Raw genomic sequence first — 9,411 nt, forward strand, 5'->3', positions numbered from 1 at the left:
TCCCCATCCCTACGCTGTTTCCTCCACTGCCTCGCACACACACACACACACATACCCCTGCCGTACCATGTCTCGGGAAGATCTGCTCCAGCAGCCGGTGCTCCGTCTCCGAAACCTGCGCCACGTGTCTCTCCGCCACCACCTTGGCAGTCACATCGCGCTGCATCACCACGACCACCCGGCGACCGGAGGCGGGGTCACACAAACCAACTGCCAGGACCTCATGCCAGCATTCGGAGGAATCACTGGAGGAGCTCTCGCTGGCGGAGGGGGAGGAGCTGGCGGAGGCGGCCGTCGCAGCCGCCACCATCGCCGCTGCCGCGGCGTCTGCGGCTTCCGAGCTCGCCAGCCCTAGAGCCTGGCTGCTGTTCAGACCCAGCAGCCCCCGCGCGTTAGCGTTAGCTGTACGGCGACTCCTGCGTCCGTACGGTTGCTGCTGTCGCTCCCTGCTGCCACCTGCAACGATGGCTGATTTGCTGTTTGTCCTGCCTGACGGCCATGAACCCGCCGATGAACCAGACGCCACCTCAACCGTTTCCGAAACCTCGGCCCTTGCGCCGCCAGCGCCAGCGCTAGTAATGGCGGCGACGCAAGCCGCCCCGGCGCCGTGGCCGTCGTCCTGGCAGGCCTCTATCTCCCCTCCACAACCGGGACGCACTTCCGCGGGAACAACTGTCGCTACTACTGCTGCTGCTGCTACTGCTGCTGATGATGATCGTAATGACCTTGTGGGGCTGACGGCGACGGTGGCGGCGCGGCCGGTGCTGACGGTGGCGGCGGCGCCTGCAGCGGCGGCCTTCTGATCCAGCAGCATCTGACGGCAGCAGGCATCAACGGCTCTCCTAAGCCTGGGGGCCTGCTCCGAAGCGGCACGGAGCTGGGAAATCTTGTACCGTACAGTCGCCGCCGATGTCGGCGACGCCGCGGCGCTGGCGGCAATGCCGCGGCGGCGGCGGCGGTAGCGGCCGCCATCGTCTGCGTCCGCCTCCTCCTCAGCATCCCATTCCTCGCCGCAAATCGAGCTTTCCGTCGTCGTGTGACGTGCCGCGGCCCATAGCGCACTCCGATCCGTTGTCGATGACGGGGATCGAGCGACAGACTGTTGAAGCCCAGAGTCAGGGTGGCTGTACGACGCTCGTGATAGCAACATCGACGCCAGCATTGCGCGGCCGCTGCCGCCGGGCCCCGCGTGCGGCCGTAGCATCGATCGCCGGTCCGACTTGGCCCTTGCTGCAGCGCCGCCGCCGCCGCCGCCACCACCACCCGCTGCCGCTGCCGCCATCGCCGTCGCCCTCTTCTGCAGCGTGGGTGCAGTTCGCAACGTCGCTGCAAAAGCCACGACGCGCGATGCCGGCGCGGAAGTAGGCGCTGCGGCGCCGCCGCCGCCGCCGCCGCAGCTAATGAGAGTTGGCGACGCTACCGAGGGTGTCGCGGCTGCGGTGTCGGCTTGACCCCCGGGTTTACTCCGGTCAATCGTCGAGGTGTTGGAGGCCAACGCGGCTGCCAGAGTGGATTCCAGGCTTTGCCGGTGGTACGAGCCTCGCGACGCCTCTGAGGAACACGACTGATACGCCAGGAGGAAGGAGCCCTTCGCCGACCACGGATGCGGGCTGACGATGCCAGTTCCGCCGCCGCCGCCGCCGCCGCCACGGTTCGACAACACCGAACCCGGGCGTACACACAGGTCGCTGGGCAGCGGCGGGAGCTTATCAGTCGTCGGGTCGTCCTCCAGACCTTTGCGCCGCTGCGGCGCCGCCGCCGCTGTCGCCGCAGACGTAAGCCACGGATCCTCGACATCGCGGTTCGTGGATTTTGGAGGTGGTTGTTGCAGCAGCGGCGGTGGCGCCGCCGCCGCCGGCGCCGCCGCTGCGGCGGCGTCACAAGGATCTAGGTCCTGCATCTCCGCCGACGGCGGCTCGCGCCATGTTGCCTGGGCCGCCGCCGACGACGAAATCGTCGCGCCGCCCGATCCGGCTGGATCGACCTCTAAGCAGCAGCCGCTGCTGGAAGGCGTAGCCGTGGAGGTGTCGGCACCGCCGCGGCCGCCACCGCCGCCTGGCGACGGCCGCTGGATCGCTGTCGTTCCCGACCGGGTCGTCGTCCTCTTCGTGGCAGAAGGCGACGGCGACACCTGGCGAGGTGGGCGGATCTCCGAAGTAGCAGATTTCAAAATGTTGGCAGATGGGGCGGCGACGCCACCTCCGCCGAACGCCACCTGCATGTACGACACCGCCACCACCACCATATACAAGATTCCGCCATCAAGGAGACGATGACCAGTGGGGGGAGGGCGGGCGGCCGTACAAGTACGACGGTCTTATGGGTTAGGGTTTTGGAGTATCCTCTCTCTCTCTCTCTCCCTAGGCAGGCGGTAAAAGAATCCAAGACCGCCAGGATTCGTCATGTGCCGCAGTGGATTCGGAACAGGGGCGAGTGAATGAGTTTGTATCGGGCCGTATCCACATCCGTACGGCCCGCCAATGCCGCAGCAAACCATCCGTACAACCTTATGCATGTGCCAGAGGTACGTATGTAAGCACAGACGTACCTGCCAAGTACTGGTGTTTAGCGTGTATACGGAAGCCCACCGCCGAGATGCCGCACTCCCGTGGCTCCGTCGCTGGGGGGTCCAATGCGCCCTGGCGGCCGTCGCCTCCGCCGCCGCTGCAGCCGCGCCGCCCAACTGAAACTCGCGCTGCGACCACAGCGGCGAAGGCAACGGCGGCGGCGACATAGCCCGTCGCCCGTCACCTGCCGCTACCGCCATGTCCGCCACAACAGGATTGGCCGCCGTCGCCGCCGCCGCCGCAGCCGCGTGCCGGGCTGCAGCAAGGGAAGAGCCGAGCGGACCCCAAGCAGCCGGCGTGCCGGCGGCGTTGCAAAACGACGAGTACGACAGCTGTACAGCAGTGCCGTCGCTCTGTCCGCGGGTAGCTCCGCTGCGAGCCCGACCCAGTCGCCGCAGCCCCACTCCCAATGACTGGAAAATCGCGGCTGATAGGGACAAGGCCCGGGAGCTGCTACTGCGCTGTGGTGGTTGTTGTCGCTGTTGCTGTTGTTGTTGTTGGTGGTGGTGGTACATCGCGGAAATGGCATAGGGCCCCCTGGGCGCGGAGGCCGCTGCCGCGGCCACCGACGACGTGAAGGCCGATCGTTGGGAATCCGCAACGCACGACGCGGCAGCGGAGGCGGAGGCAGCGGCGGAGGCGCCAACCAAAGCCCAGCTGTTGCTACCCACGCTGGCCGCGGAACGCTGTACGAGCGTTGCAGCAACGCCGTCACGCGCTCCTGTACGGCGACCAGTGGTGTTCCGCTCCGCCGCCGCCGCCTGTGCTACTGAAGGTGTTGAGGGTACGGCACTGACAAAGCTACTGAATTGCCGGCCGCTGGATATAGCACGTGGATGTCTGGATACTTTCGTACAGTCGCCGCTGCCGTCGGCGGCAGCACTCCCTGCCCTCGCACTCGCCGGCGCCGCCGCCGCCATTGCTCCACTCAGCATTGCCTTCCTCCTGGCAGCAGCATCGCTGAAGGCATCGGAACCCGAATGTTTTAAATTCAAATTTGAATAGTTGGATTGGACCGACAGCTCCCCCGTTGGCACGGCTACGAAGACGCTGTCGCTGTCCACCCCGCAGCTCGTAGAACCCTGGACCCGGGCAAGCTGCAGAACATCGCGGGAACTGAGATCCGCGGCGGCTCCGATGGAGGCAGCGGAGCCGCCGCCGCCGCCGCCGTCATTTCCACCGCCACCCACCGGCGCAGGCAGCGATGGCGATGCCGTCGTCGTCAGCGACGACGGCGTGGGATGCACCCGGCGTGCGGTTAGGTTAGAGCTACGATTAGTTCTCGCAGGCGAGGAGGGTACGCGGCGTACGAGACTTGTCCGCTCGGCGCCATGCGCCGCGGCCGCGGCCGCAACCCCGTCTTGCGTGTCGCACGGCCACATCTGCCGCGGCGGCGCCGGCGAGCTGATGACCTCCCTCCCTCCTGCGCTCTTCACACCCGTGATGCTGTCAGTTGCGAGGCCGATATCCACAGGCGTGCCTGACACCGCCTCCGCTGCCTCCGCTGCCTCCGCCGCTGTCGCAGCTGCTACCTGCCGCACGCCTGCGGTGCCGCCTCTGGGCCCGGGGGCCGATGCGGCCGGTCCTGCTTGAAACCTGGCTGCTGTTGTTGCTGTTGTTGCTGCTGCGGTTGATGTTGTTGTTGCTGTGTGCTGATTGGCAGCCCGGCCATCTCCACCATGATGGGCGCCGTCATTACCCCTCTGTGATGAATGAATCCAGGGAAGGGTGGGAGGTCGGGTGGGAGGTCTCCTTCGCAAAGGCATCAAGTGCCACCGTTTCGACATCAGTTGAGATAATGGCGCCGCTCAGAGGTGAGATTTCCTAGACTTTATCTGTATGTGTCTGTGTCTGTGCGTGTGTGTGTGTGTGTGTGTGTTCCGTGTATATGTATGTATTCAACTATTAAACATGTATGTCACTTATAGTAAGTGGAAAGTGGCTGTTCGACGAGAATTATGTTTCCAAACGCCGCGAAGATGTTACCCATGTGTTTTGGATTACCTGTGCTGCGGGGGCCGGAACTGGCGAGGGGATGACACAGACACGACTAGTTTCACTTGATGTGATGTGATGTAATGATGGCTGCGATGAAGATGATGATATATGTGTATGTAGGTGTCAAAATGTGTGTGTGCGCGCGTTGCGCGTTGTGTGCATATGTCCGTTTCTGTCTCTATGTGATATGCATGTATGTATGTAAGTGAAAGCGGTTCTCCCACCCCAACTGCCCTGGGGGGGTATGAAGCGCTCTCAGTGGCAGCGATGGACCCCGGTTCAGTGCTGAGGGGCTCCGGTCTGAGCGCCTTGGGAACTCGGACCATGCCTGGACGGGGGCATCATGTAAATAAGTATGTATGTAGTATGTATGTATGTATGTATGTATGTATGTATGTATGTATGTATGTATGTATGTATGTATGTATGTATGTATGTATGTATGTATGTATGTATGTATGTATGTATGTATGTATGTATGTATGTATGTATGTATGTAAATGGGTCAGAGGGCAGGTCATGTGCGCATTATGGGTGTGCCTGGGCGCGCGCGTGTGTGTGTGTGTGTGTGTGTGCGAGAGAGAGAGAGAGAGAGAGTGTCGGGCGGGGGTGGGAGAGGACATCACTTACTTACACCCAGGCGCACAGTTGCGAGCTGTACGGCAGGTACACATAGAGCAGTGTTGTCACGGACGACAATAATTTACTGAGCGCGTAAGGACGAGACAGGTAAAGGTGCGATGTGTGTGTGTGTGTGTTAGAAATTACAAATCCCGCACCGATGGTAAAAGCCGGGGGGGCCATGGACGGTCAATAGCCATTATGTGACATGGAGTGGAGTGGAGTGGAGTGGAGTGGAGTGGGGATGTTGACGTCCTCTCCAGCTCGCGCGGGCTCAGCGCGCCTGTTCTGCCTCCTGGCCGCCTCCCAGGAGACCTCCGAGAGAAAACTAACTACAACTGAAAAGGGGGACTTCCGCCACGATAGTACGCATGTGTGTATGTATGTGTGTATGTATGTGTGTATGTATGTGTGTATGTATGTGTGTATGTGCAAACACACCCGTGCACGCACATACACGTAGATACACACTGCAGCCCTACTACATGCCCTGCGCGCAGGACTTAGGGTTGCATATATGATACGAAACCCAGCCTTTTCTGTACGCTCGCAATGCCGTGCGCACACGTATAAGCCCGCGCGTAAACACGCAATAAAAATCCTCGTACCCACGCACCTTGCCACGTGCCGCCTTCCATTTCAGTCGCGGCCCATAGCTCCGCCAGCTTCGCACCCTCAAACGCAAACAGCGTCAGCAGCGTTCGAAAGGAATCCACTCCCCCACATGCCCCTCCCGTACACCTCAGACGGGCCCCAGCCATGTCACCAAGAACATCAGCCGCGTCTGGCGCCGCCGGCGCCGTCACCCCGGTAGCAGCAAACGCCGCTGATCGCGGTGACGACCAACGCTCCTCATCCTTCAACCCATTTCTGCCAGCGGCGCCGCTGACGCCGTCAGCTGCGCTTCTCCGCCAGGTACTCACTCCTAGGGAGAGTAGCTTGCTGAGTAGGCCGCGGGAAGCTGGCGATCGGCCCACGGGCTTCAAGGGGCGGCTTGACGCTGTGATGGTGTTTGTTGAGGGGTGGGATGTACAAACGGAGATCGGCCACATGCTGCCATGGGAAAGCCCTACGGTCCCCGCCGTACCGGCCCGCGGCGGTGCCGTGCTCATAGCCGCAGCCGCCGGTGCCCTTGACCAGACGTCGTTGGAACGGAGCTCAATTGATCGGACACCAAAGTAGTCGATGCTGGCAGCATTCTGGCCGGGGGGATTTGTATGTATGTATGTATGTGTGTATGTATGTATGTATGTATGTACGGGAAAGGCCAGGGGGAGGGGGAAGGGTTTTAGGGCTTTACCAGTCGGGAAGAGAGGTTGTGGTTGGGGAGACTGGGTGTAATGGTACGGAATTAACGGAATGAGCGGCGTGGAGGGGAAGGGGCCAGGGGAAGCTGTTTAAGCCAGGCCGGATAGGAAAACACACCAACATCTTCCCCGCGGCCCAGTAAATTACACAAAAGTACATAAAAGCCCGCTTTTGCATCCATTTACGTGATGTTTCTATTTTCCCATACACATTATTATCCATTTACCAAAAAGTGGGTTTGGGAAATTATTTTGGTGACGGTGACGGCCCCAGTATTTTTTTTCGTTTTGGGCCTAATACCCTAGAGTAATAAACTGGGTGTTTCTTGCGGTTACAATTCCTATTTGTACAGTCGCAGGGGGCTGCGCCCCCCCCCCGACCCCCCCCTCAAAGGCCGTACGGTGTGCTGTAAACAACGGTCTGCCCCCAGCTTGCATTGCGTCTGCGGAGTTTCTGAGCCGTTTGCTTTGGTCAAGAATGAACGAATGCCCCGTTGACCTAAGTTGAATGCAACAGCGGGCCGTCTCATGGTGATATCATCAAAACATTTTATATATAAATAGTGTATAAGCTCCAAATGTTCAGCTTTATATGTGCAGAAGGCATTTGGGGCGACTTATGGCCGAAGTAATGAACCAGTACTGCCAACTGACCAACGATTCCATTTCTTCCAGGCTCAGACCCCCATTTATTCCCAAAAATATTACCAAATATATATTACCAAATATTTGTCACCAAATATATATATATATAATATAATTTAATAATATATAATATTATATTATATATTACCAAATAATATATTACCAAAATATAACACTGGACGGCCCCCTAAAAAACTCATTTTCTGCCACCACCTGCATCATCGAATCATCTTTTCTACTTGTTTCTACACGGCAATGCAGTTGATACGAATGTATGTTAATCATACGTATATAAGCACCATACGCACAAAAGTGTACGCACATACGCACATGCATACATGTACACACACATATACACGCACCTGAAACAGCACTTGGCCTTCCCGGTCAAAGATGGTCACACACGCGGGCAGCGCCGACAGCACAAGACAGCTGCGGTGCCACGCCCCAGCGGCGCCAGGGGGCGGCCAGCCGGCGGGCCAGATAGACGGTGCAGCAGCAACGGCTGTAGCGGCAGTGCCGGTGGCAGCAGCAGCAGCAGCAGCAGCAGTCATCATACCGCCACTGGACGCAGCAGCAGCAGCAACAGCAGTAGAAGGGCACGCACCAACGCCACAGACGGCACTGAGTCCTCGGCGCAGGCATTTGGTAGCGACATGTTTTGCGGTTATAGCATTTGCGGCTGTAGCAGTCTGGTCATCAGGCGACAGGGCGGCGGCAGTAGCCGCTGATAGCAGGCGGTCTTCAGGCGGGCAGGCCGTCGTGGCTGCGGTGGCGACGGGTGGCGCTGCAGTGTCTGTGGCGCTAGTGGCGCTGTCTGGGGCCAATGGAGATGCAGGTGGACTGGGGAGTGACAGTGGTTGGTTCGATGGCGGTGGTGGTGGCGGATTTTGGGGCTTCAGCAGCGGCGGCACGTCTTGCTCTGCAGTCAGAGGGACCCCCGCTTGGTGTGTGTTCCGACTGTGCTGATGTTGAAGATGTTTATGTTGATGCTGGTGTTGTTGAGGATGAGGATGGGGAAGGTGCTGTGGGTGCCAGCCTTCTGGCATGTATTGACCAGGGCTGCTGGACTGTACTTGGCGGAACTGCAGCAGCAGTGCTGGCAGAGGTGCGTCTGGCTGGTGCAGCTGCTGGCACTGCTGGAAATCCTGGTGCTTCTGTTCGGGTGGTTGGCAAAAGCGAGGGTCCTGCGGGCTCGCCGCTGTGATGATGGCTGGGGGAGTAGCCGGGGGCGGGGGCGGGGGTGCAGGGGTTTGCTGGCTGCTGTGGTGCGGTGGGGAGAAACGCAGCTGTTTGTGGACGTGGATGTGGTGGTGGAGGAGGTTTGGGGTCAAGGTTTCACTGGGTGAGGGGACGTGCCTGCTGCGGGGCCGGGGGAGGGGGAGAAAGTGGCAGCACGCGAGGAACACGGAGGCTGCTGGTGTGGGGTCGTCGGTGGAAGCTGGTGCTGGTGCTTCTTTTGCCGTCGGGCATGAGGGCTGCAGGACGCAAGCTGTTGCGGATACCTCTATCGTTGATGTGGGATGGTTGGGTTGTGACAAGCCAGCGCGGGCGTCCCCGAGGTTGAGGGCGAGGCGGCAGGTGTTGGGAATGACGTGTAAGCTGGCGTGTTGCTCCCCGGCTCGCAGGTTTTGGAGGTGCTGGTGGACAAAGGTACAAAAGCCAGCGTCCAAGGAGAGCAAGTTGTCCAGGGCTGCTTGTATGTTTCCGTTCAGCTGTTGAGTGGCAACCGAATTCGCCCATACAGCGGCAACCTGTACTTCCATAATGTTGCCGGCGATCCAGGCGCTTCCTTGACCGTCGAAGTTATCATTCTCCCTACGAACGCTTATGACGTCGCCCTTATGTGCAACCACCAAAACCGGCGCGGCGCTGCTCCCATGGAGTCGCTCTAAAAGATGCAGGGATGTGGGCAAAGCAAGTGTTGACATGATGTATAAGCGCAGCACCCCTGTGAGTTTTTAAGGAAAACTTGCTTAGGACAGAGCGGTACTGCGGATGGCCTCCTCGGCCTCTGGTCTAGTTCCCTTGTTACGAATAACAGTAAAGTCAGTAAGTCCACGGTTACTCCAACTCAGCTCAAACGCAAATCAAAACCCATTCAAGCCTTGTCCTGTTTACTATCCAGAAGTGGAGAAACAACCAAAAGACATTGTGCAGAGCATTGTAAACGTTGCTCCGTCGTTTCTAGCTTGCAGAGACCTCTATCTTGTGATCTCGCATGATTATTATCATTTCCCAAGTGCATAACAGCGGGTTCGGGGAAAGATAGA

General features: G+C 59.4%; 1 protein-coding gene across 1 annotated transcript; it reads left to right on the top strand.

The window, feature by feature from the left end:
• Nucleotides 1-7,964: 7,964 nt before the first annotated feature.
• Nucleotides 7,965-9,033, top strand: VOLCADRAFT_97743 (uncharacterized protein; the record flags this gene model as incomplete). The annotated part of the gene is made up of 2 exons (XM_002956672.1): nucleotides 7,965-8,246; nucleotides 8,767-9,033. 2 exons carry the CDS (start codon nucleotides 7,965-7,967, stop codon nucleotides 9,031-9,033), a joined length of 549 nt encoding a protein of 182 aa, XP_002956718.1.
• Nucleotides 9,034-9,411: the final 378 nt, after the last annotated feature.

Source organism: Volvox carteri (assembly GCF_000143455.1).
Source record: "Volvox carteri f. nagariensis unplaced genomic scaffold VOLCAscaffold_64, whole genome shotgun sequence".
Taxonomy (NCBI): Eukaryota; Viridiplantae; Chlorophyta; class Chlorophyceae; order Chlamydomonadales; family Volvocaceae; genus Volvox; species Volvox carteri.